This window comes from Oncorhynchus kisutch, linkage group LG6, assembly GCF_002021735.2.
Source record: "Oncorhynchus kisutch isolate 150728-3 linkage group LG6, Okis_V2, whole genome shotgun sequence".
Classification (NCBI taxonomy): domain Eukaryota; kingdom Metazoa; phylum Chordata; class Actinopteri; order Salmoniformes; family Salmonidae; genus Oncorhynchus; species Oncorhynchus kisutch.
In genome coordinates, this window is record NC_034179.2 from 68,087,562 (window position 1) to 68,115,084 (window position 27,523).

The 27,523-nt window shown below is 45.6% G+C and overlaps 2 protein-coding genes and 3 non-coding genes across 8 annotated transcripts in view; all 5 read left to right on the forward strand.

Annotated features, from left to right (window-relative positions):
• Positions 1-342: 342 nt before the first annotated feature.
• LOC109893276 (importin subunit beta-1-like) lies at positions 343-20,331 on the forward strand. 4 transcript variants are annotated; one of them, XR_004210383.1, is made up of 22 exons: positions 343-673; positions 1,579-1,637; positions 4,958-5,140; positions 5,506-5,706; positions 5,937-6,089; positions 6,368-6,436; positions 6,551-6,640; positions 6,972-7,082; positions 7,458-7,559; positions 8,337-8,561; positions 11,646-11,837; positions 12,342-12,472; positions 13,018-13,165; positions 13,381-13,452; positions 13,810-13,954; positions 14,783-14,865; positions 15,219-15,326; positions 16,230-16,373; positions 16,785-16,976; positions 17,402-17,516; positions 17,911-18,072; positions 18,428-20,331. XR_004210383.1 is itself a non-coding variant. In XM_020486416.2 (22 exons), coding segments are annotated over exons 1-22 (2,640 nt in total). In that variant the 5' UTR covers positions 345-633; the 3' UTR covers positions 18,429-20,331. The 4 variants fall into 4 exon arrangements, 3 of the variants coding, with proteins under 3 accessions (XP_020342005.1, XP_020342006.1, XP_020342007.1); XM_020486416.2 differs by having other exon boundaries at positions 345-673; positions 16,785-16,890; XM_020486417.2 differs by having other exon boundaries at positions 345-673; positions 6,368-6,427; positions 16,785-16,890.
• On the forward strand, positions 14,955-15,098 carry LOC116374532 (small nucleolar RNA SNORA79). Its single transcript, XR_004210498.1, has one exon. It is a non-coding gene; the product is annotated as a small nucleolar RNA SNORA79 (small nucleolar RNA).
• On the forward strand, positions 16,431-16,572 carry LOC116374534 (small nucleolar RNA SNORA79). The gene has a single exon (XR_004210500.1). It is a non-coding gene; the product is annotated as a small nucleolar RNA SNORA79 (small nucleolar RNA).
• Positions 17,067-17,210, forward strand: LOC116374533 (small nucleolar RNA SNORA79). Its single transcript, XR_004210499.1, has one exon. It is a non-coding gene; the product is annotated as a small nucleolar RNA SNORA79 (small nucleolar RNA).
• A 1,210-nt stretch (positions 20,332-21,541) lies between the features above and the next one.
• LOC109893277 (uncharacterized) overlaps positions 21,542-27,523 on the forward strand; it is a 22,655-nt gene continuing 16,673 nt past the window's right edge. The window contains exons 1-2 of the mRNA XM_020486426.2: positions 21,542-23,820; positions 26,560-26,624. Coding sequence (XP_020342015.1) covers positions 22,262-23,820; positions 26,560-26,624 — 1,624 coding nt within the window. The 5' untranslated portion in view covers positions 21,542-22,261. The remainder of the gene's footprint in view (positions 23,821-26,559; positions 26,625-27,523) is intronic.

The window sequence follows — 27,523 nt, forward strand, 5'->3', positions numbered from 1 at the left end:
AAATAAAAAATATATAGGCAGTACATAAGTATAGGGGGATTACTTACTTACGTGAGTCGTACCAACTGAAATTATGGTCAAATGTCATTCCATTCGGCTAGCTACCCATTTTGTCCACTCCACATTTGGTTTAGAATTTACTGAGAAGTCAGATAATTGTATGGTTGATTAAGTACAGGACATCAAAGCTACAACTTCGACAATTATACAACAGTTGGCTAATACCTTAAATGTTTTGGTTAAAAATTAATATATTTATCTTCAGACAAGGTGCGCGCACATGCATGCGCAGGAGAAAGGGAGGAGTTTAATTTTTATTTTAAATGCCATAGCAGCGGCGTGTGATATCCTTCCGCGGGAGTTAAACAATTCCTTTCCCCTCCCGACTACAGAATGGACAAGCGGCATTACTGCTTAAACAAATTGTTTTAAGGTTCCGCGTTTGGAAATAGCGCATATCCAGAGTAAACTAATCGGCTGGAGGATACCCGGCGTGTATGTTTTTCTCACCAGCTTTCATTGTTTTATCCACACGGTCCTGTTACATTTGGCTGAACACTGAATAAATAAAATCCGGAGTTGTGCGCGGCAATCTAACTAGCGACTTCTGTTATTAAGAGTGGTTGGGACAGAATGGAGCTGATAACAATCCTCGAAAAAACTGTCTCTCCGGGTGATTATACAGTTCCATATACTCATCTTTAACAGTGTGAAGAGTTTAGGCCCAGCAACTTGACATATCTGTATTTGATAACGATTACGGGTGAAAGTTAAATCAGAAAAAGGGAGTAGTGAAGTGCCTTGCTAGCTAGGCTGCTAATGTTACGGCCTATTCACTCCGCGGATCCGGCTTTCTGTTATGAACTCGCTAAATTTGAGCACTGTTAATAGTTCAATCTGGGCGGCATTGACAGAGCTGCCAGTTGTCAATGTATTATCGTTGAAAAAGTTGTCACCCACATAGTTTGTCATTTTGATGTCATGATTTTACTGGGTTTAGTTACCTATCAATTTACTTGGCTAGCTAGCCACTCATGTGTAATTAAGTCGGCCCTGCGTTGCATAGCTAGATTACTAGCTATGTAATGTAGCTATCATGTGCCGATGTGGGGAAAAAATAGAATAGGCCTGTACTCGATCGTGTAAACCTTATTAGGTCGTATACGCTAGCTAGTGAAGTATGCACTTGTGCATTGTCCGTGGTGATGTAACTAGGACGGCTAACTACGTTAGCTAACTCAATCGTTGCCATCAAGTAGCTATCCGCTAGTGAGCAACGCATCCCCGGGAGCCAGCATGTTGCATGACATGGGTCACCTTTCTAACGAGTAAGGCTTGATGAATTGGCTGTTTCATTTAACGAACTAATATCTCATCATGAAATGAACACCCACAATTTCCCAAATAGATTACCGCAGTAGCATTGAATGTGATCACTGCTAATCGTGGTAGCCTAGCTAGCTAGGAATTGTAGATGTATGCTAACATAACTTTGCTGCTTCATGTTGTGGCTAACCAGCATGTGCACTAGCTATTCACATAGTGTAACTCTTAACATTTCCCCCCTCGCCCCCTCAGATCGAAATGAACTGGAGGCGGCACAGAAGTTTCTGGAGCAGGCGGCAATTGAGAATTTGGTTTGTATAACTACACATTTCAGTCAGACGGATAATTTATTCCTATCATATTCAGGTCTAGCGCCAGAAAGACAGGGCATTGAATTGCCGCCGTTTTCAACTGGACCGTTCCTTCCCCCATTTTAACATTATGGCAGCAACGTCACACCCCTCTGACCTAGCATTAACCCACGTTACCTAGCTAGCACACCAGCTACACCCACGTAGACATCCAGTACCTCGGCATGGTCACTTGGCACAAACTAAATTACCACACATTCTCGTTTAATTGATTTTTAAATTCATTCAGTTGAGTATCACTTGAGCAACAAAAAAAAACGGCATCGAAAACGAGTACACTGCTAGTGATAGATCATTACCCTGCTTTGATATGAACACACGTGGCTAACATGTTGTAATCCTATAGCTAGATTTGTGTATGTATGATATTCATGTACCTAATAGTTAACCGGAAAGCTGCCTGATAAGCGTTTAGTAGTGAGCAAGAGCACTTGTCCCCCACTGACAGATGGTCATTGCATTTTCGGAGTAGAAAGCAAGCGGATGTAGCTAGCTGGCTAGAGAAGATGAAGTAAGGGTAATCTGTCATTGCGCTACGTTTTTTTGCATAGCTATATAGCTTTGCTATATGAGTGCTTGTGTGTATGCACTCTGCCCTTTTAGAACATTTATGCTATGTTTACTATTTTGGGCTGTGGCAGATCCCCACAGAAAAAGCTAGGTTATGCAAGGTGTGCAGGGCTCATTTTGAACCGACATTGACATGCTGCTTACATCTGACACTTACCCTTTCTCCTGCTCACTCTATATTGTCCATGTGTTACATACAAGTTACATGTGTTGTATATTCTGCAGGGTACTCAAGCTTGAACCAGTGACTTTTCGGTGACTGGCCCTACACTCTTAACCACCTCAAATGTCTATGCGATGTTTGCTGGACTGTGCAGCTCTGTTAATGATCAGTTACATAATTAGCTAGGATGATCAAAAACTATTAAGGGAGTTTTACCCAAATCAGTAGTCAGAAGATGCCGTGGTACAAGTCTTGCTAAATGTTTTTTGTGGTGCCCACCTGTCTTTCATTATCATTGAAGACCACATTGTGATTAAACCCAATCTGTCTTTTGATCCATCAGCTAAAGGACATAGAGATTTCCTCTCATCTAAATATTTGGACATACTTTTTCAATCTCCAGGAAGCCTGGTTAGTGACGCCAAGCTAGACACATGATGCCTCATAGGCCCCACTAGTGGGATCTGGAATATGGGTCACCGGTGGTATCCACAGATGAAATCTTATAGTGAAAATTGGTCACAATGCAGAGTATACAGTGCCTTCGGAAAGTATTCAAATCACTTGACTTTATCCACATTCTGTTACAGCTTTATTCTAAATTTGATTAAATTGTTTTTTTTTCTCATAGCAATCTACATACACTACCCCATAATGACAAAGCAAAAACAGGTTTAGAAATTCTTGTGAATTTATATAAATAAAACTGATCACGTTTACATAAGTATTCAGACCCTTTTCTCAGTACTTTGAAGCACCTTTGGCAGCGATTACAGCATTGTGTCTTCTTGGGTATGACGCTACAAGCTTGGCACACCTGTATTTGGGCAGTTTTCCCCCTTCTCTGCAGATCCTCAAGACCTGTCAAGTTGGATGGGGAGCGTTGCTGCACAGCTATTTTCAGGTCTCTCCAGAGATGTTCGGGCTCTGGCTGTGCCGCTCAAGGATATTCGGAGACTTGTCCCAAAGTTACTCCTGCTTCCGCTTGGCTGTGTGCGTAGGGTCGTTGTCCTGTTGGAAGTTGAACCTTCGCCCCAGTCTGATAACCTGCTCCAGAGCACTCAGGACTTCATCAATGATCTCTCTATTCTTTGCTCCCTTCATCTATCCCTCGATCCTGACAAGTCTCCCAGTCCCTGCCGCAGCAAAACATCCCCACAGCATGATGCTGCCACCACCGTGCTTCACTGTAGGAATGGTGCCAGGTTTCCTCCAGATGTGAGGCTTGGAATTCAGGCCAAGCAGTTTAATCTTGATTTCATCAGACCAGAAAATCTTTTCTCGTGGTCAGAGTCTTTAGGTGCCTTTTGGCAAACTCCAAGTGGGCTGTCATGTGCCTTTTACTGTGGAGTGGCTTCTGTCTGGCCACTCTACCATAAAGGCCTGATTGGTGGAGTGCTGCAGAGATGGTTGTCCTTCTGGAAGGATCTTCACTCTGGAGCTCTGTCAGAGTGACTGTCGGGTTCTTGGTCACCTCCCTGACCAAGTCTCTTCGCCACCGATTGCTCCGTTTGGCCTGGCGGCCAGCTCTAGGAATAGTCTTGGTGGTTCCAAACATCTTCCATTTAAGAATGATGGAGGCTGCTGTGTTCTTGGGGAACTTCAATGCTACAGAAAGTTGTAGGTACCCTTCCCCAGATCTGTGCCTCGACACAATCCTGTCTCAGAGCCTACAAACAATTCCTTTTCACGCAGGGCTTGGTTTTTGCTCTGACGTGCACTGTCAACTGTGTGACCATTTATATAGACGGGTGTGTGCCTTTCCAAATCATGTCCAGTCAATTGAGTTTACGACAGGTGAACTCCAATCAAGTTGTAGAAGCATCTTAAGGATGATCACTGGAAACAGGATACACCTGAGATCAATTTTGATTTTCATAGCAAAGGTTCTGAATGCGTAGGTAAATAAGGTATTTCGGTAAATTTCTTGGCATTTGCAAAAATGTCTAAACCTGTTTTCCGCTTTGTCGTTATGGGGGTATTGTGTGTAGATTGCGGAGGATTGTTATTTATTTAATCCATTCTAGAATAAGGCTGTAATGTAAGAAAATGTGGAAAAGGTCAAGGGTCTGAAAACTTTCCGAAGGCATTGTATATGTAAAACAGACCCAAACAACTCAGCAGGACTTGTATGAATTTAGCAGTTTGTTGTTTTGGTTACACAAACACATTACATATCTGATTTAAAACTACCACATATGGATCATTAGTGTTTTGTGGAGGCCACTGCTGCCACTCACTGACTGCAGCATGAATGGAATTTAGTGTCTAAATTGTTTTGCTGTTGCATACGAACCTGCTCCGTCATGTCTGATTCCTAGCCTCCTACATCCTTCAGTTGCTGAATGTAACTGTTGAACATTTCAGTGTCACTGCAGTGAAATCTTACTCATGCCAAGGACTGAAAGACTGTGGTGGTGACCATTTTTTTCTTACCTGTGTTTTACTAAACCACTACCATCTTATGGCCTGATTTGTAAAAATACATTTTAAAAAATCTCTCCCCACTCACTCTCCCTTTCTCCAGCCCACGTTCCTGGTGGAGCTCTCCAAGGTGCTCGCCAACCCTGGCAACACCCAGGTGGCTCGCGTGGCCGCAGGGCTGCAGGTGAAGAACTCGCTCACCTCCAAAGACCTGGACGTGAAGACGCGTTACCAGCAGAGATGGCTAGCCATCGACGCCGACGCCCGGCGGGAAATCAAGAACTTTGTAAGGAGAAACTCCTCTTCCACCTCTTAGTGCATATTTATTTATTTATACTTTCTAGCTTTAGTAGGATTTTGTGGTCTCTTGACTCCCCACCCACCCGTCCTTTTTTGGGGTTGAAGTATATTAAAGTCTATATTACGGTTTTAAGTGACAGTGTGGGTTACACAGTGACAATCATTTCATTCAAATATCCCCTGGGGGAAAGAGGATCCTGAAGTTGATTACTCTTTGATAATTTAACCTTAAGAAACCTACCCAGCTAATTACTTATTTTTCTTAAGCCCTTGGCTCCTATAAGAACCAATGTCCTCCAACTCACTCGGCCTCACCCAGCCAAATGCACCAGTTGATTCACTCCCCTCCAGGTCCTGCAGACCTTGGGCACGGAGACGTACCGGCCCAGCTCGGCCTCCCAGTGCGTGGCCGGCATAGCCTGCGCAGAGATCCCCGTCACACAGTGGCCCGAGCTCATTCCCCAGCTGGTGGCCAACGTGACGGACCCCAGCAGCACCGAGCACATGAAGGAGTCCACCTTGGAGGCCATCGGATACATCTGCCAGGATATAGTGAGTGCCCCTGACACACACACTTGCGTACATGAGGGACACGGGGGTTATAATCTAAAAGTCAAACAACTGTAATATGAAACTTGTGACATTGTGTCCTCAATTGCACAAAGACAACATTTCAAAATCGAACAGACTAACTTGATGTCTGTGTTTTCATGTGCCTGTTCCACTGCAGAGCAGACGTAGCTTCCACGAACAACTGTCTTCTCTCCTCCCCTGTACTGTAGGACCCTGAGCAGCTGCAGGACAACGCCAACCAGATCCTGACAGCCATCATCCAGGGCATGAGGAAGGAGGAGCCCAGCAACAACGTCAAGCTGGCTGCAACCAACGCACTGCTCAACTCACTGGAGTTCACCAAAGCCAACTTCGACAAAGAGGTATGTTTGTGTCTCCTGCCCTGCCTGTGTCCCACTATGTTAGTGTTTAAGTTCCTCCTTTGTCACATGCTGCGACCCCAAAAATGGAAAGACGAAATGGACAAATCTGAGCTTGTTTGTCGACTTAACGGTCTGGTCTGATGATGAGAAATCATGCACCACGCTGAACGTGTAATGGATAACCCCTACCACAATATCTGAGACCTTCGCACAAGGCTGGGTTTCGAATGCTTTCTCTATGTGCCTGTCGTAACAGTGAATGGGTCTGTGTTTTCCAGACGGAGAGGCACTTTATAATGCAGGTCGTCTGTGAGGCCACACAGTGCCCAGACACCAGAGTGAGTATCGTGAGTTTCTCTTTTCTATTTAAAACCTTTTTTTGGCACATTTTATTCCATGCTTTCAGCCAATAATCATCTTCTTAACCAATGTTGGTGGAATGCGATGTCTGTCTCCCACAGGTACGAGTGGCTGCCTTACAGAACTTGGTGAAGATAATGTCTTTGTATTATCAGTACATGGAAACGTACATGGGCCCAGCACTGTTTGCGGTAAGCAACCCCCATGCAGCAACTTGGTCTTGCTCTGTGGTCTTAAGATGTGCTTCTACTTTCTGAAGTACGTGAGGCAGAGAACTCCGAACAAGGTCTTGGTGGACCTTATCAGTTACTGATATTGTCGTGTCGCTTGTTGACCACTTGTCTGGTCTGTGGTGAGAAATCATGCACCGCGCCGAAAAGGCCTGATGTATAACGTCCTACCACAATATCTGAGTCCTGCACGGACGCCGGTAGTCCGTATCAAGGACGCTCCTTTTAAATTGAACCCCCCCCCCCTTTTTTTTTGTTGGTTGCTGTCCTCTCCCTCCCTTACCCTGAACAGATCACAATAGAAGCCATGAAAAGTGACATTGATGAAGTTGCCTTACAAGGAATCGAGTTCTGGTCGAACGTGTGCGACGAGGAGATGGACTTGGCCATCGAAGCGACTGAGGTGAGGACACCCCCAACGCACACACACTTCCAAACGTGTTTCAACTCTATAAACTAAACACAAGGCAACACTTCAGCCCACGAATGTAAATATGTTTTATATATAACACCAGAAATGGTCCCAGTTAGCCATGTTGCTGAGTGATGATCTATCTCACCTGTCTGGTGTGATGAGAGATCCTGCACCACGCTGAACGCCTGATGGATCACCACTACCTGAGACCTGCATGTACCTTGTTATTTTGTTACCACTCTACTTTCAGCCATTAGACTGACATCCTTACCTCGAGGGGGTTTGTTAGATGCAAAATGCATACAATGGACAGCAAAAAGGTAAATATTCCTCTAAGCTTGGTACCACTCGCTCTCTCCCCAGGCATCGGAGCAGGGCCGGCCCCCGGAGCACACCAGCAAGTTCTACGCCAAAGGAGCCTTGCAATACCTGGTGCCCATCCTTACCCAGACACTCACCAAGCAGGTACGCAGGAGGAGAGACCCGGGCAGTCATTTTACACCTCGTTAACCCCTTCATTACACGTTAGGGATGATTGATAAGGATGTATCATTTACTAGTATTAAAATCTCTATTGAAACACCACAGCTGGCAGAATAGCTGGCAGAATTCTCCAGCTTTAGATGAAATGAAGATTCTGGCTCCTAGGACAAAATCGAAGACCTGCATAGACGTGCAACAAGTCAGAATTAAGGGGGAGGGCGGCTCACCCATCCAGACACCAACATTTAGTGTCTAATACCACAGATGCTCCCCCAGGAAGACAGTGTGCTAGTGCTACCACCCATTTTTATAATTAGTCCAAGTGTACCATGTGAAGTCTAGCAGAGAGGTGTGAGTGTTTCTGTACATGCCATCGCAGTCTATCTATTAGGGGCTTTAATGAGAGGCACTGTACTTGTCTAGCTGAGTTTTGTTTGTCCTTTGTGTTGGTATCTGTTATTTTGTTTGTATCCTTTGCTACTCAATGTCCTTGTTCATATGCTACAGGTACCTGTTCACGTAAATATATGCTATTTTCCTCGATCTCCTTCCCCTGTGTACACGATCAGGTCATCTCTATGTAAATGCCAGTCTTTCCTCTCACCTCCTATGTGCAAGTCCAGTAAAGATTCCTTTCATACTTCTCCCCCCCCCCTATGTTCCTCTGTCATGTGACATTGGTTTTATCCCTCCTTTCTCAATGTCATAGCGTTTCATGTAAATGCGTCGCTCATTCACCCCTCTTCCTTCCTTCCTCAGGACGAGAACAACGACGATGACGACTGGAACCCGTGCAAGGCGGCGGGCGTGTGCCTGATGCTGCTGGCCACGTGTTGCGAGGACGACGTGGTGCCTCACGTGTTGCCCTTCATCAAGGAGCACATCAAGCACCCCGACTGGCGCTACCGCGACGCCTCCGTCATGGCCTTCGGCTCCATCCTGGAGGGGCCCGAGCTCAGCCAGCTCAAACCCCTCGTCATCCAGGTGACTAACTTCACCACATGAAGACACATATTCAACATGCTGTAAACTACTATTTTCAACAGTTTCGCTCAATTCATTCTAATTAACCTCATAATTATGATACAACCCCTCACTAATGTCAGTGGTTGCAGTCTTCGTCAACAACCTGGTTCAAGCGTTCATGACATTACCCTGAAGAAGGCACAGTGATGCTGAAACGTAGGTTTACCCAATAAATTACTGAGTTTTATATATGTGTATATATGTATTTAATATGCTGCTACTATTGCATTTTATTCGCCGTTAGTCAGCACCTCTATGCAAATAATTTTCTCTGGGTGTGCTCCAGCTTTTTATTAGACATGAAGACATACCATGAACGCCACACCACCATATGATCTCAACCAGAGAGCCTGCTATAAACTAACATATCAGATAGAGGAGACCATCTGCTAGGAAATTATCTTTGCATCTTACGCATAGTAGTGATGGGATGTTCTTTTGACTGACTCAGATATTTTCGTTTGTTCAGTCAAAGGAACGACTCGCTAGAGGCCTTTTTGTTCATTTGAGTCCCCCCCCCCCCCCCCCCCCTACCGTCGAACTGAGAACCCGAGTCATGATTCTACAAGCGTCTCGTTCACCGTAGGGGGCTTATTGGAGCTGTCATTTGTGATTGAGACATGTGAAACTGTGCTTTAAACAATGTACACTGGTTGATTGCTAGGCCCACAACTAAGATTGTTTCTTTATACATTTGAAACTGGGTATAGTTGTGGCTGCAACCGGACTAGATTGTGAACGACTCTTGGTGTAATGCATTTTTTTTAACGTCTTCTGTGGGCGTTGAGCACAATGCTCAAACTGCGGCCCCCAGAACGATTCATTCTCCAGGTTGAGTTTGTTGAGCAGAGGCTGTGTATGTTTTGGTAAAAAAAACGTTTAAAAAACTGTGTCAATGATGTTCAATAATCAATGAATTGCTGTCGTTCTTGCACCATGCGATCAATTACCAATTCGAAACATGTGTTTTTCTTCTCGGTGCTTATGATCTATTTCCCCGTGCGCGTATGATCGGTGGTCGGCGCACATCTGGAGCCGCTGAGCCAGGGGAGCGTGTATTAATCCCGTTGTAGGTCGGACTCACTGCGGCCAGTACTAGCAGGTCGAAACGAAAGACGAAAGTGAACCAGTCGCTCAGGGAAAAACGAGTCATGCGTCTCGAGTCGGTAAAAAGATTTGTTGAAAAAGAACGACTCGTTCGCGAACTGCACATCGCTAAGGCATGGCCCAACCAGCTCAAACCCCTCTTCATGCAGGTAACTACACAAGCTACCACTGTATAAGGATACCTACTTCCTGATACTGCTGATTTTCCCAAGGGGAAGTTTCGGTGGAGTTTCACAGCAGCGTAGACTAACATCCGTACTAACAATCCACCGTCTGACGGGTGTGGCGAGCAAGGAAGAGGAAAGCTTGTGGCCAAGTAGAAATGTATCTGTTGCAAAGGTCTGCAAGTATTCCTCAGTTTCCTTGTATTGCACGCCCATCACATAATGCATTGTCTTCTCTTTGTGCTTAAACTCCCCTATGGTTTATAATGAAACTATCCACAAGTTTGGCTTTAAATACATTTTAAGTTCATCTTTAGATGAACCACAGATTAAGTTGTTGCAAGGGTGATTGGGTTTTTACAGACATGTTCACTCACAAGTAGGGTGGACTGGAGAGGCTGTGAATAGGGTGGTATCAGCTGAACCACCATGTTATTTCATGGCTGTGTGTGTGTGTGGCTGTGTTTAAAATGGCTCCCTATTTAGTGCATTGCTTTCTACCAGGGCACATAAGTAATGCACTATGTCAGGAATAGGGTGCCATTTGGGACACAGACTATGCCCAAATCCTTGACCCTTAAGCCCTATTGAACTGATAACTGAATTGGGTGCTTGTCTCAGAGTGAGCTGGTGATAAGCTTGTGCAAGTGTCTATAATCACACCGCTGAAACCTGTCATTCACTAGACACCAAATTCAAGAAAATTGACAAACGGGACTAGCGGACGTTGTCCAATAAAATACTCTTGTTTCCGTTATAAAATGGAAATATATGAAGCAAGAAATGTCAGCAGTGGAACCTTGTATCTGGTCTGTGATGTGAAATCTTGTACTCAAGACCCTGAGAACCCTGATGTTTAATAGGATTTATCTGAGACCTGCACAGACAAGTTCAGTAAATCTGCATTTAGACTTTCTCTGTAGTAGTGATGATGGGGGGGGGGGGGGTCTAGTTGCGTATCGGAATATTATTTTTGACAACTCTTATCATTTTGACAATTGCAATATTTTTGTGTTAGTTGGCTGTACCTGCACCAAAACTCTTGTATTTTTCCTTCATAGCTTGTTCATCTTTTTAAGTATGGAGACAATTTTTGTCTTCGCTTAATTCCATGACTGATAAAACTGTATTTTCCCATGGCTCTCTCGTGCCTCTGCAGCAGACATATGGTGAACATTATGTTTGGAACATCGAATCGCAATAAAATCCCACTATCGAATTCCCAGCCCTACTCTGTAAATGAGGGGTGGGCCACTCCAGTCCTCCGGGGCCTGATTGGTGTCAAACTTTTTCTCCGTCCCTAGCAAACACAGCTGATTTAATCAAATTGCATTCTAAACTGAAGATCATGATTAGGTGATTATTGGAGTCAGGTGTGTTAGCTGGGGCTGAGGGCTGGAATTGCCCACCCCTGCTGTAGAGGCTCTGAGACTATCCCTGCTGGCCCTTTCCATGTTTCTGTAGTCTGGCGCACTACTGTTGTAAGATCTCGCCCACTTCCCTTCCAGTCCATGCCTCTCGCTACACCTGAATACCGCTGTTATATTAACAGTACCTTTCTTTCTCTGCCCATCCATGCCTGTCTTTTTACTCTTGAACACTGGTTAACAGTACTTGATAATGAATCAATTAGAATTTATTACATTTCTATAGCGCTTTTCATGGCATCTCAAAGCTCTTAAATGGGGAGACTTCATGTATTGCTGCTCTCCTCTGCATATTTACACTACTGTGGTTAACGACCAGTCTGCTCTTGTTTCTCCCCTCCCAGGCGATGCCCATGCTGATTGAGCTGATGAAGGACCCCAGTGTTGTGGTGAGGGACACCACGGCCTGGACGGTGGGCAGGATCTGTGAGCTGCTGCCGGAGGCGGCCATCAACGAGGTGTACCTGGCCCCTCTGCTGCAGTGCCTCATCGAGGGCCTGGGGGCCGAGCCACGCGTTGCGTCCAACGTCTGCTGGGTGAGACAGAAGCTAGAGCCGCTAATTAATTTATTTTACCATTGTTTTTAAAAACCTAATTCAACACGTTGATATACAATGCATTTAAAATCATTGAGGATAATGCCAGAAGTTGAACAGCTTATTTCCATTGTGGGCCTCTACATGTAGCAGTAGTTCTTTGTTAATCCACAGATAAGGATTTTTATCACCACAAGCATCAACAATATACTGCACAGTACAAAGACACTCGCTCAATTACAACAATTGATCTCTGTCCACCCCACTCGAGTGTGGAATATGTTGCATCAAAGTGTCTGTAGTTGAGAGAAATACCTGTCAGGTCTGTGATGAGAAATCATGCACCACGCTGAACATGTGATGGATAACCCCTAACCACAATATCTGAGACCTGCTAGAAATATTTGTCTTTTTTTAGGACCAAAAATAATGATTCATGGGTTTTCTTATGAATGCCCTCATAACTTCTCCCTCCATCCCTCTCTCTCCCTTTCCCTCCCTCAGGCTTTCTCCAGCCTGGCGGAAGCTGCGTACGAAGGCACAGATGCAGCAGAGGAACAGGAGGAGCCTGCCACCTACTGCCTCTCCTCCTCCTTCGAACTCATCGTCCAGAAACTACTAGAAACCACAGACAGGTAGGCAGGACTGTCCAGAAACCGCAGGCAGGACTGTCCAGAAACCGCAGGCAAGACTGTCCAGAAACCGCAGGCGGGTAAGCAGGACAGTGGGTTGGAACGGCACCTTCTATTGTCAGGTCTGTAGAGGTTTAGAAGCCTCTCCACTTGGCTAGGCAAGCTAGACATTTTGTATGGATGAGTTCTAGAGTTGGCTAGAGACTTAACTCTCTAGTTTGTGATGAGGAATCATGCACCACACTGAACGTGTGATGGATAACCCCTACCACAATATATGAGACCCAAAATGCATTTGGAGATGTAGAATGGCGTTAAAATGTACTTCCTCAGGAATTCCTTTTGAAACCCTTAGCTGTACATACCCTTTTGAAGGCTGTGAGTCTCTTATCCGGTCTCCTTGTCCTAGTTCGATCAGGTTTATGTATTTAAGTGCACCAACTGTTTTGCTAAGAATTGTACACATTTCTGTATATTATTGTTTTGATGCTGCTGCATAGTAATGATTTAAGTTAAATAAATCAATGTCCTTCCTCTGTGTCCACCAGGCCGGACGGTCACCAGAACAACCTGCGTAGCGCGGCCTACGAGGCCCTGATGGAGATTGTGAAGAACAGCGCCAAGGACTGCTACCCAGCCGTGCAGAAGACCACCCTGGTCATCATGGAGCGTCTGCAGCAGGTCCTGCAGATGGAGGTAGGTCCCAACCGAGAGAGGAGGGATGGGAGTGATGGATTGGGGGGGGGGGGGGCTTTTTGGTCTGTGATGAGAAATCATGTACTCACTACTCTGAAAACCTCTGATGTTTACTTAAGGATTTATCTGAGACCTACTTTAAACTATTATACATTTGGCTTGGAGTCTTTTCTATATTGAATAATCTGTTTTTCATGCGTTCTCTCTCTCCTCAGTCTCACATCCAGAGCACGTCGGACAGAATTCAGTTCAACGACCTCCAGTCCCTGCTGTGTGCCACCCTGCAGGTGAGACGAGTCGACTTCATTCAGCTTGACCCTCAAACTATTTCGACCTCGTCGAACAAGAGGTAGAAGAAGGATACCTAGGGCGTTCCATTAATATATTTTTGCCAACTTGAGTATTTTAAAGGTGATACACATTTTAGTATCTGTCTGGTCTGTGATCAGAAATCGTGTACTGAAAACCCCGATGACTCTAATTAGGAAGATCGAAAACAAACTAGGAAAGGAGAAGGCTTTATGAGGAAAGGAAACAACTTCCGGGTTTGACCTCTTTCCCGCTTCTCCTCACAGTAGCTAAACGACGTTCAAGTTAGCCTGTGCTATGTTAGGTTAACCCTTTCCCTCCCCACCTCTCTGTAGAATGTGCTGAGGAAGGTGCAGCACCAGGACGCGTTGCAGATCTCCGACGTGGTGATGGCCTCGCTGCTCAGAATGTTCCAGAACACTGCCGGCTCCGGGGGCGTACAGGAGGATGCACTCATGGCCGTCTCAACCTTGGTGGAAGGTGAGCCGTTTAAAACTGTCACGCTGTAGTGGATGGGTTAATTAAAAGTTTTTTAAATTTTTATTATTTTTGATTTACATAAGTCACACACGGGTTTTCTACCCACAACCTCGTATCTGGTCTGTGATGAAAAATCTTGTACTCAAAACGCTGAAAACCCTGATGTTTAATAGGATTTATCTGAGACCTGTTTCCAGCCACTTGGTCAATGTTAAACTGATTTCCACGCATCTTACAGTATGTATATGGTGTGTCACATGCCTCACTGAGCATGTTTACATGCACACTAAACATGTGGTGTTATGGCTTTGGTCATATAACCACCGTACTCTTCTGATCTTAATCGCTGTACGGTCACGATCAAAGTCAACATAAGCCTATTAAAACAGCTCAGAAAACCCAGGTATCTCTCTGAAAGATTAGGCTATAGAAACGGCTCAGTCGGTGTTCCAGCTGTGTGTTTGATCTGTGCTTGTGCTAGCACCAGCAACTCAAGCCTCCCTCGAATGCCTGAGTTTGGACAAACTCAAAGTAAGAATCTTAGAACTAGTTTTCAATCGAAACTTTGTCCGAAACTCCGACTCAAATAGTTTTCTCAAAAATAACATGGTCGCCATGGGAGAAAGCTTATTTTGATTGAAGATCAAAAGATTTCTACATTTGATCAAATTGCCGTCAAGGAGACTGAATTTAGATATGGCCAAATGTACAGGATATTCTTCTTGCAAAGCATTTGAAATGTTAATTGTCATTAATCCTACTGTTCACAATCGTATTATTGTGTGCATATAACCATGTTGTTCTGTAATGTCTTGTATGTTTCCTCAGTATTGGGTGCTGACTTTCAGAAATACATGGATGCCTTTAAACCCTTCCTGGGAATTGGATTGAAGAATTACGCAGAATATCAAGTGGGTTCTATGAATTTTTTTTTTTTTTCAAGGATTTATATTCATATTAATCTCTTAAAGCAAAAAAAATAAATTGTCCTCCCTTCCCCTGACGCCTGTTCCTCTCACTGCTCTGAGCTGTGGCAGCTGGGATTTTAGTTCGTCACAGAGTCAAGCAGGGTCTATTTCACCCAGTGTTCATGAGGTAGCAGGGCTGCCATTGTCTACACTGGACTTTGCTGGACCCCACACTTGAAATGCACTGCTTTAGTAGCTAAGTTCTAGTAATGCTTGCTGTAAGAGTCAACACTCAATTATTTCACCTAGCTACACCGCTCACTCACCCACCCTTCCCTCTCTCTCTCCCTCGTCAGGTGTGTCTGGCCGCGGTGGGCCTGGTGTGTGACCTGTGCCGGGCCCTGATGTCCAACATCCTGCCTTACTGCGACGAGATCATGCAGCTCCTGCTGGAGAACCTGGGAGTGAGTTCAAATCAAATCAAATTTATTTATATAGCCCTTCGTACATCAGCTGATATCTCAAAGTGCTGTACAGAAACCCAGCCTAAAACCCCAAACAGCAAGCAATGCAGGTGTAGAAGCACGGTGGCTAGGAAAAACTCTCTAGAAAGGCCAATACCTAGGAAGAAACCTAGAGAGGAACCTGGCTATGTGGGGTGGCCAGTCCTCTTCTGGCTGTGCCGGGTGGAGATTATAACAGAACATGGCCAAGATGTTCAAATGTTCATAAATGACCAGCATGGTCGAATAATAATAAGGCAGAACAGTTGAAACTAGAGCAGCAGCACAGTCAGGTGGAAGTTGAAACTGGAGCAGCAGCATGGCCAGGTGGACTGGGGACAGCAAGGAGTCATGTCAGGTAGTCCTGGGGCATGGTCCTAGGGCTCAGGTCCTCCGAGAGAGAGAAAGAAAGAGAGAAGGAGAGAATTAGAGAACGCACACTTAGATTCACACAGGACACCGAATAGGACAGGAGAAGTACTCCAGATATAACAAACTGACCCCAGCCCCCCGACACATAAACTACTGCAGCATAAATACTGGAGGCTGAGGCTGAGTTGCACTTTAGTTTCTGCCACCTGTGTTGGTAATGACGAGGCTGCCATTATTGGTCCTGGAATGTGCAGGACCATACACTTGAGTCGTATTGCAGATTTACCGCCTCCGTTTTATGGATCGGTTATTTTGTAGAGACATGCAAATGCCTTCGTGTCAAGCTGACCGTGGACACACCAAAAAAATTGGTTTTATCAGAAAGAAAATGGTTCTAATTCCAACTGTCGTTGTTTAGTAGGTTAAGTCTTGTGGACACTAATTCAGTTTGTCACCAGTACTGACTAAGGATGTGGGTGTTGCCCCCCGCAGAATGAGAATGTGCACCGGTCGGTGAAGCCCCAGATCCTGTCGGTGTTCGGAGACATTGCCCTGGCCATCGGAGGAGAGTTCAAGAAGTACCTGGAGATCGTCCTGGACACGCTGCAGCAGGCGTCGCAGGCACAAGTCGACAAGGTAGAACAGATGGAGACGCGCTGTACCACATTGGCATCCCCATGTTTCGTTTGACCCTGACTCCTGTTCCTCTCGCTGCTCTGAGCTGTGGCAGCTGGGATTTTAGGGCGTCAGAGTCAAGCAAGGTCTATTTCACCCCGTGTTCATGAGGTAGCAGGGCTGCCATTGTCTACACTGGACTTTGCGAGACCCCACAAGTTTCTTCCTTGAGCAACCTTGTTAAGGTTGCCTCTTCCAGAGTTTGTTAGTAATATGGTGGCCAATGGTTCAGTCTAGCAAAATGTGTTAATTGACCAGTTACTCTTATTGAAGGCCTTTTGGATTCATCAAATGACCGTTGCGCACCTCGATGCGGTCTGTCCTCTGTCCCTCTAACCTGCTGTGTGTGTTGGTTCCTTCCCCCCCTGGCAGACAGACTATGACATGGTGGACTATCTGAACGAGCTGCGGGAGGGCTGTCTGGAGGCCTACACTGGCATCATCCAGGGCCTGAAGGGAGACAAGGAGAACGTGCACCGTGAGTCCCCTAGCCGCCATCCTCCCAGCATCATAACTAATCTACAGATCTTGTGGATCTAGTATTTTGGCGTATTGCTGACTATGGTATTGATATTGTGTCTTTTAATTGTCTTGAGATGCCAATTGTAGGATTTTCCTACACTTGTGTTTACAGTGGAGACTGAGTCCTTCCGCTGACGCCTGTTCCTCTCACTGCTCTGAGCTGTGGCAGCTGGGATTTTAGTTCGTCACAGAGTCAAGCAGGGTCTATTTCACCCAGTGTTCATGAGGTAGCAGGGCTGCCATTGTCTACACTGGACTTTGCGAGACCCCACACTTGCACATTGTGACATTTGCTGATTTTCGGACTTTGCAGTGTGCCATGTTTTCCTAACAAGCATCCTTAAATCACCTCTTTGCCAGAATATGGCCACTTTGATGGAATATTGGTCATCTGTCACCTCCGTCTTAATTCTCATGATTGTGCCTAACATTGTCTTCATTGTATCGTTCTGTCCCGCTCTCTGTAGCTGACGTGATGCTGGTGCAGCCCAGAGTGGAGTTCATCCTGTCCTTCATCCATCACATCGCTGAAGACGAGGACCACTCTAATGGCGTGGTGGCAAACGCTGCCGGACTTATAGGGTAAAGCAACTAGGATTATCTCAGTGGTAGTGACGCTTGCTTTGTGGATCACAATAATATTGAAGATGCTTTTGGTACGACATAGCATAAAAATGTTAGGGGCAGCTTGGGCTAAGATGCATGGAAAAACACTGAATTATAATAAAAAATCTTTTTTTAATCTAAGGAAAACCTGTCTGGTCTGTTAGATCTTGTACTCTTAAACCCTGATGCTTAACAGCATTTATCTGAAACCTGCACAGACAGTCAGTAAGAGGCCTGAAAAGGAGTTGAGATAGATCGGAGTCGTGTTCCCAGCGACTTGATCAATGTTAAACTGGTTCCTCTGCTTCTTCTTACAGTATGTAAATGGTGTTGTTCCTGTGACATGCTTAGTTAACCCCCCCCCCCTCAGAGACCTGTGCACGGCGTTTGGGAAGGACGTGTTGAAGCTGGTAGAGCTGCGGCCCCTCATCAACGACCTGCTGACGGAGGGCCGGAGGTCCAAGGTCACCATAACCAAGATGCTGGCCACATGGGCCACCAAGGAGCTGCGCAAGCTCAAGAGCCAGGCCTGGTGAGTTACTGACCTTAATGACCTACTGACTGACAGTGTACAGCACCTCTAGGGCACCATGAAACCGAAAGGGAATAGCCAAGGGAGAATTATATCTATTTTTTAACAATGTACATTTTGAAAGTTAATGTTGCGTTGGGAGATACTAATGCAAGAAATGCTAGTCTTGTCCATTTTATTTCGGAGATGGCGTGAAATTGTAACCATTCGTGATTTCATGAAAGAGCATGTATCGTGTAAAGTCACCAGAATTTCACTGGAGCAGCCTAATGAGAAGGATCACTTTACATGCATTGAGCCCGTGAACACAGAACTTTGGCTCCTACAGCAAATAACCCTTATTTTCCCTCTACAGAGTTCATGCTTGTTGGGGATAAGCTAGACAACAATGAAAACACCCCACTGGAGTTTCTTCTGTCTTTTGCGTCGTGTCCGAGTTAAAGCAGAAGTGAAGCGTGCGCTGAGATGAGTGTCTGAGAATGTGAGAGTGAGAGCGAGAGTGAGCGAGGATCGACGTCACGCCACCTTCTGAGTACAATTCCGGCAGTCGCCGGCAGACCAGCAGCGCCCCACCCCTGAACCCCCACTTCCTTTGCCGGCTCCCCCAAAACCCTCTTCGGCCACCTGTGGACTGATTCTGACTTGACGACAAGGACTCCACACAAAAACATGGATCGCTGTAGCCGGCTAGTTCTAGAACTCTTCTGAAAAACTAATATTAGTCTACAACAGGATCACCAGAGAGAGAAATGAACTGCCAAAATGTGGTTCTCTTTTGAGGGAAAATTACAAACACAACATGATACGAAAGAACTCAACTATTTTGCTCTTTGACCGATTAGTGGAAGACTTTTCCCTTGACTTTGGTTCCTTCAAGCACTATATGGTTGTGAACTTCAAAAACGGAGATGGTCAATTTTACGCAAACGTGAACTGAACCGGAATCCGAAAAAAGCTCACTTTTGGGGTGTTGGAAATGCGCCCAAAGGATCACTGCTGGAGTTGAAAGAAGACGAAACGAGGGGGATGAGCGGGCGGTCTCCACCCCCCTCGTCGCCTGCCTCTCCGCAATCCTCCAGCCTGCCCCTGCATGGAGCCCCCAGAGCGTGGCAGGGGTAGAGCTGATCAGCCCGGATGATGGAGTGTGTCTGTGAGGGCGGGGATTCATTGTCTCTACCCCCCCCCCCGGTTATTTCAAATAAATAATAACGCTTCAAGCAAATTCAGTAAGATATATTTCTGATGCTGTTTGGGAGAGGGCTGTGGGGGCTTGGTAGATGATTTATTGGCAGCACTTGAGTGAATTGGCAAGAAGGTTTTCTTTCTTTCCTGCAAGAGAATCACTGACAAATGTTCACAATTTTTTTTTTTTAATGGCATCAGTTTCTCTTCATCTTCAGTGTGGGCTTCTAGATAAAGACCCTTTCTTGCCAGCCCTGTTAACATGAATCGGTGAGGACTTATGCGTTGAGTGCATCAGGATCATTCAAGGCTAGGGATAACTACATTTGACATGTAACACTGACATCTTCTTAGTGCTAAGATGAGCAAGGAGTAGAAAATGAGTGCCAAATTTAGACTACTCATCAGGGTAAAATACAACAAGCAAACACATACTTGCCTACAGTATGCAGTTCAGAAATAAATCTATAATTTGAACTACATGAACTAGTGAATTGGGCTTGTTTCAGTTCCCATTTGTTGGTTTCTAGGTGCACTTAGTTGGAAAAGGGTCACTCACCAAGCTGTTAAAATGAGAATCGAAGATGTTTGTACAAGGTTATATTTTTCCATTGCTATGAAAAACAATAAAATGATATCAAACATTCCCCAAGCAGTTCTGGTACTTTGGTCTGTATTTTGTTTCTTGCAAATGTTTGTAATGCACTGTGATGACTTCGGTTTCCATGGCAACACTTGGTTGGTGAGATCTCTAAACTTCCAAAAATGTATCTTTATATATTGACATAATCAATCAGGTTCAATTGAACTTGGCTTCACTGTTTTGTACTGTTTATGTTCTCCAATACATAAGCATAGGATATGAGCTGTTTTCCATTTTGATTTGAGATTGGGTATTTTTTGCAGTGACTTCGGTTCTCACACCAGTTTGGATTGTGTAACATTGTCCTCAAGGGCTTGGCTATTTACATCATGTCATGTGTTGAAGTTATAAGAATTGCAACTTGAATATAGAATTGGGAACACTAAAACCGTCTTTTTTTTCTTAATATCCAACTAATAAAAATCTATATTGTACTTAATGATGTAACCTTTCAATGTTATTCTGTAAATGGCTGTCACTTGTGCCTACTGACCTTATACCCTTGCATTGAGTGTGTGTAGAATAATGATCCATCTTGATTAAAAGGAAAGTCAGCAAACCATAATTAATCTTGTCCCTCCAGAAATTAACATGACAGGTTGATCATGTTTGCAAGTGACAGTAATGCAAAATTGGGGGTGTCCTCAACGGCACTTCATTCACCACATAGTGCACTACTCTGAACAGGGACCATAGACTATTTGACCTTAACAGAATTTGGAATTGCTGTTGTATGTTAGAAGTTAACCCAAAACACAATGTATGATATTACTTGATCCAATCCTGAGGATAAAGGGAAAGAAATATGGAAGTGCATTACACTGTTAACTACCATATGCAATCAATGATCAGGTCACCTCTAGTGCCTAGCTGACTGAACTGCAAGTGTTTCTTATTTCCCCACAACTCTATTTAAATGTTGAAATGGTACAGTACTGTCTCGTAAACCTGCCATACTGATTTAGCCTGAAATGTGACTCAAACGGGTGAAATGCAGAACTCGACTCATCGTGGAGGCTACATTTTCTAAGAGAAAGAGAAATAGCACAGTGTAATAAGAAACCGGGTGAATTTATACTTGACCTGAAGAGAGCGATAAAATCTGTATTGAGCAGAGCAGCAACTGATGACGTTGTAAACAAGTCACCTAAAAGGCTCGAGGACCAGGGTCAAAGAGCACACTACGTAAAAATCTTTAAGTAGTGCGTTGTTCCAAAGAAGTTTACTGAAGTGGAAGAGTTTTTTGTTGTTGTTGTATGTAACCTTTAACTAGGCAAGTCCGTTTATAACAATCCTTATTTAAAATGACGGAACTGCCTTGTTCAGGGGCAGAACGACCGATTTTTACCTTGTCAGCTCGGGGATTCGATTCAGCAAGCTTTCGGTTACTGGCACAACACACTAACCAATAGGCTACCTGCCCTGGGGTTTATGTGTGACGGAAGCAGAGGCTATGGGTTTTTGGGGTCCTTTATACTTCAGGAAGCGTCCAGGGCATGGGCATGGGCAGTGACAGATGATCTATTATATTGACCAGCTACTCAAGTGGCCGCTCTAACAATGGAAATTGATGTCTTCAAAAACGGAAGACAGAGGAGGCAAACTCAGGTGGGACCATTCTAGCCAATGAGAGGGCAGATACGCGTGAGAACAAGAGGCACAACTCCTATATAAAGTGGGGATTTTTTTTCCAAAGTTGTCGGGAAGTCACGTGTCCTACTTATATCAGTACGCTCATAACAACCTTAGCATTAATTAAGAAACTCATATTCGAACAAATAAGCCTCACGTGGCAAATAAGCCATTACATTTTTGGTTGACCAAATTCGATACTCGCTGACCTCCATACAAAAAAAACTCGTTTGGTGAGCAAAAAACAACAACATAAAACGCCACCTGCTGGAGAATACATATTTTGGCCACAGTTATCACTCGTTTCGCATAAATCGGCCCAAAATCAGATTTTTCCAGCAGGTGGCAGTTTTTCGGGTTTTGTTTCGCTCTCCAAGCGATTCGTTTTTGTATGGGTATGGGCCTCCTTTATTACCACAAGAAGTAGAATATTGATGTCGCCTCTGCGCAGCCGCCCCGCGAGCCCTAGTGTGCGAACCACCCATTACATCCATGTTGTCTACGAAGAGGGAATCGGCATCAGCAATACTGACGGAACGTTTTAGATGTGTTTTTATTTATTAGCATACATTTATCAGATCTTTTTTCCCACGAGGAATATGGAAGTTCAAATGGCTGTCGTTAGGTAGAATGACGTGTTTGCAGTCAGCAACCGTGCTATTTATTTTTCTTAATGTTATGTAAGAACAGAGACGGTACGCGGCGCCTCTTGTACCGAATTGAGGCGTAATAATGAATAACGCGCAAGATATGTCTCCTGATTTTGTCTTGATGCGCTTGGTTTCTGCGGCTGAATATGACCGATTGGACGAGGAGAATTTGACGTCGGGTGGTGGAGTGGTTTCCGGATTCGGGAAAGCTGTCTTGGGTAATCATGGCAACAATATCAACAATGGGTTTGAATTTGATCGGAACAACCCCACAGCAGGCCCGGGAATTCCGAGCAATCCCTCCCCGCACTATAGTTCACAGGTTGAGAGCCGGACGGGAGCCCCTGACAGCCGCTTGATGCTGACCCGACCCTTAGTTTCTGATGCGCCTCAACCTCCGGACTTCGCGGTGGCTCAGCGCTTCGATTTCCCGCATGGCGCGGGCAGAGGCTCGCGGGCTCAGCTCATGGTGTTTCAGAACGTCCTTAGGACAAGCGACGGTGTTTTGGAATGCGGCCTCGAGCAACCTCCTGGCTTCCAGGTAAGTGAGGCTGATAAACAGGAAGCCAGTTCTGCCTGTGTCATGATGACGGGTGACAACAATATGGATGTGCAACACCAGAGGCTTCAGTGGCACCCCATTATGAAGCTGTCCAAGGTGGTTGCAGATGCAGGTGACCTGGCTGGAGAGGGAGATGGGCTCTGCCACCGGCACCGCCTGGTCACTGATGCCATGGACTGGCCTCCACTCCTGGACAAGTCCCTCCGCTTCTGCATCCTGGACCCCAAGAAGACCTGTTCGACGGGGGACACGATCTACCACCACCTGGACGACACGGTGCTCAACCTGGCCCGGAGGCTGGGGGAGCTGGGCCAGGCCTCAGAGATGCTGCTGAAGGAGGGTGGAGAGATGCCTCGCTGTTCCTGTCAGAGCATTCTGGCTTCGGCAACGGGGGGCATAGGCCCCGGAGAGGACCCTAGTGAAACCAGTGACGCCCTCCTGGTGCTGGAGGGCCTGGACTCTGAGGAAGTGGGTGAGCTGGGGCTGGGCGGGGAGGAGTTTAAAGGTGGTGTCCCTGGGCAGGAGGGCGAGACAGACATGGGGCAGGACCGGCGGGGGACTTTCTCAAGCGGCTCCCTCACGGGGCTAATGAGGCAGGTACACAGGCTTGCTGGGGAGTCCTGTGCCTGTGACCCCCAGGTGTGTCCCTCGCCGTTGGATGCCCTGGGCTCTGCTGCAGCCTTAACATCGTCCCTGTCTCTGGCCTCCTCTAACGTCACGGGGCAGCCGGCAACAGAAGCTTCCACCACCCTATCTGGCACCTTACCTTCACAGGACCCTCCCAGCCAAACCTCCCAGCCCCCAAGCAGGGCCACCACGCCAAAGTTAGGGGTGAGGTTGCGAGCTGCCTCACCCATAGTAGTAGAGGGGGCGGCAGGGGGCGAGAAGACGACCAGAGGGAAGTCCCGGAAAGGCTCTCTAAAGATCCGTCTGAGCAAACTATTCCGGACCAAGAGCAGCAGCGGCTCCAGTCACCTACTGGACAAGAGGCCCTCGCTGGCCTCCTCCACCTCCTCCGGGGGCAGCCTGGTGGATGTGTGGGGCTCTGGATCCACCAGCACAGACTTGGACACAGGGAGGTGAGGTTAAGGAGAGGGAAGGGAAGGGGACAGCCCTGTGTCTCTGACTGGGTCAATAGTGTGGTAAGGCTGAGGGTGTGCGACAGCTCTGCGGTCTCAGCTGGTGTTGGTCTAGTACAGTTAATCATTATAAACTATTAGTGGCTTTACAGGGGACTATTATAGTGCTAGAGGCGCTCAAACAATGTGGGCGTAGTAGAGTTATTATTACCGAAGTTAAGCTATTAGTAGCTAAATTGAAGGATGATTATAATGCCACAGGCACTAAAGGTAGACTAGTGGTTAGTGGAACTGCAGTCAATTTTCCCAGTGAGAGACAAACATTTTAGATATGAGAGCTTATAGCTCACCTCGGCAACAGAATCACGTTACTCCTCTTATCCGGCTGTTTCATGATTAGCGCTGAAAACACTACAAGAAAGGTGATTAACCTATCATGTTTTTAAAGAAACATGCTGGAACTATTGAGTAGACCATATGCTACAGTAGCGTGATGACTCCAAGCAATTCAACTTTGGTTACTAACTTCATCTTTATCATGTTCGAAACTCCCAAATCAATGAAGATTCAAAATGTCAACCAATGTTGCCATAGTTGTGTTGTGTTCACAGATAAATGCAGTTTAGGACTGTTACCTGTAAACACCTGCTATTATGTAGCCTTGACATCATGCTCCATAGTTACTGAGGTATTCTGGCATCCAAAATACAGTGCATGTTGCATTTCACCTCCTGGTATTATTTGGCATACCTCGGCACCATCCTGGTTCTACACTGTGTGTGCTGAAGCCACATTGAAAATGTGGCTAAAAAGCACAAGCAGAGAAGAGCTGCAGGCAAAGGCTACCTCACCACATTGTCATTTATGTAGCCTAGGCTATCCACTCCATTTTTTGGTTATCAACAGAAGCCTCTGGGGACATCTTATGGGCTTGCAACACCATCCCTCATACCGTACTAATGCCTTGTTTTCATCCTCATGCTGTTGGAGGACTTTGTGTCGGAGGGATCGTGGTAACATTTAGGCCTAATGTATGTATCTAGAGAGTGGCCCATGTTGGCTTATCGGCTACAGCATTAGTACGAATCCATCACAGTATAACTGTGCCCATTTGGTTGCCAGTTGCCAGCTTTAGACATGCGGTTCACTCCGTTCGCCATGTAGATTTGGCCTCGCAAATTTGTCATGAATACAGTATGTTGCTGTACCTTTTTTGAAAGCAAAGAAAGCAGCTGGCCATAGCAAGGACGTGAACGTAGTTTAGCATTATAGCCCCCTCCGTTTTGTAGATGCCCGCAGGGCATTGTTTTGCTTTATGTTGTCAAAAGTCAGGGGAAACAGTTGGAGCTAGTTTTAATGAGTTCAGCCTGCGGATGTTGGACCAACTGCCAGTACAGCATGTGCATTCATTCAACATGTCCTTTGAGAAATGTTAATATCTCATTTGTGATGTTTTCTTTTTCTATCTTTTTTTTCTATTTACTGTTGGGACAACTGTGGTCTTATTTAACCCTTCAAACGCTCACCGGCTGACTTGCTGTAGTCAAATCTAGGCCAGGTTCACCATGATCTAACCCAGCCAGTCATCATCATGTCTGTCTGTCTGAGCACAGCTCTCCCACGAGTTCCTATTGTCTCGACTGTGTTCTCATGTTTCCTTTGATTCAGTATGCACAAACCTGAGACGTGCCGTTACTGAACATGATGGGAAACCAGTGTTTCACTCCAGGCAGTTTTCTTTTTCCCTGCTCTCGGCAAACATGGCTCCTCTTTTAAGCGAGGGAAAGGGTGTGGGGAGGGAGGTAGGATTGTGGGAAGGAGTTTGTAGGTGGCGGGGGTGAATATCAGCTGCTGTTTACCCTGCTGTGCTTCAGGCTTAGCTCAAGCGGCATGCTGGGTTTTCCCCACTAGCACTGTCTCTCTCACACACACACACACAAGCTGGCCCCCGCTGCAAAGGAATCTGGTAGTCAGCAAGGCGCAGCTATCACCCAGTCAGGCCTTCCAGAAGCTTCCTAAAAAATCCCCAAATGTGAAAAACTGTGGAGTGGTGCTGTGTTTTAGGGGGAAGAGTTAAGCTAAGGATGGCTATCCAAAGAAGAAGTTACAGCACAGAAATGCTCCAATCAACGAAGGATCGCGTAGAGGAGCTCGTTGTGCTTCTATATATCAGTTTAATAGTGTAAATCTTAACTATGTCTTCTTGCTTCAGAAAATAGGCTATATATTTTTTTAACCAAACTAGTCCAATGCTGTTTAAATAAACTGATGCTCAAATAATGACAAAACTGAAATGCAAAACCATCAAGCAGGCACAACTGACTTCATTTTTAACCAATCAAGTCTGTTGGAATAGACCGCACCCTCAAGACCCTCAATGATAATGTTGCATCGCTGGCTGCTGACTTCACAAGGTCAGTGTAAGTGACTCTGCTTAAAAAAGAAACGAGCCGATTCGAGGGCAGTCCGGTAGGTTATGGCTGGTCAGGTCCACTAGCCAAAGGTAAGCGTCTGACCCTCTACATCCCAGAGATGGATCTCAGTCCTTGATGTTGAGACACGGTGTACCCTTGAGAAATAGGCCACTGGTTTCATACAGTAGAAGGGTCAAAAAGACATGAGGCTGAGAGAGATGGTTCAAAATGAATGCCGTGGGATTGAAGTCTAGCGGATAATAGTGGTTCTTAGGACTATATAAGGGCTTCTCTTATGTTTGACCCTCTCTCTGTCTCTCCACAGCAAACACCAGCTCTCCAGGCCCCAAAGTGCCTTCTCTCCGTTGGCCTTCGGTCCTGCCTTCACCGGTAATTGTGTGTACTTGAGTGTTTGTGCGCTTTTATTTCTGAATGTGGCGTTAGCTTTATGTCGACGTATATGGCTTGGTAATGGGTGGCTTGTGCTCGGGAGAATGTGCCACCCACATACGCACTTATGTGCCATATAGGATCTCTTCATCTTTTTTTCTTTCTCTCTCTGTTTTTCATTTTCCCTCCCTGGATCTCTCCCTCCAGGTGAGACTGTGTCCCTGGAAGACGTGGATATTTCTCGTAGAGGGGTGAACTCTCTGCACCCCCCGACACCTCCACCTCCGCCCAGACGAAGCCTCAGTCTGCTGGGTACTTTCCTCTCTTTCCTGCTTACATTTCCTTGGTGTTTCTTCTGTCGCGTCACCCTCTTCTTCTCCGTGTGCCACTCTGCTGCTGGGCTGCCCTTTTTCACTTTCTTTTTTTACTGGGCTTTTCTCGTTTTCCACAAAAACATTGATGCAAATATGAAAGTACATTGAGGATTTGTGTAAGGGTCAGACGTTTAAAAAAAAAAAAAATATATATATATATATCTAGGAGGGTTAGAAAAGGTGGTCAGGAGTTAAGCATGGGTAGTTTCTCCAATCTCCGTAGCAGTAGTTGCTGCCTCTGTGTTTTATAGTTGGCATGTGTGTAACGGTTCACTGTGTAAACCAATTTCAGAAACTCAATAGGAATATACGTGATAGGACAGACACTAATACACGTATGGTTCGGTGCCACTTGGGTTGTAGTACAACAATGACTCGTTGGTTTTCTGTGACTTCAAATGCATTAGGGCCTTGTGACTTAAGGTACAGGGTCAGAATTGCAGAACTGAATTTGTTTTAAGAACCACTCAGCTGTCTGTCTGTCTCTTTCTCTGTCTGTCTCTTTCCTCTCTCTCTCTCTCTCTC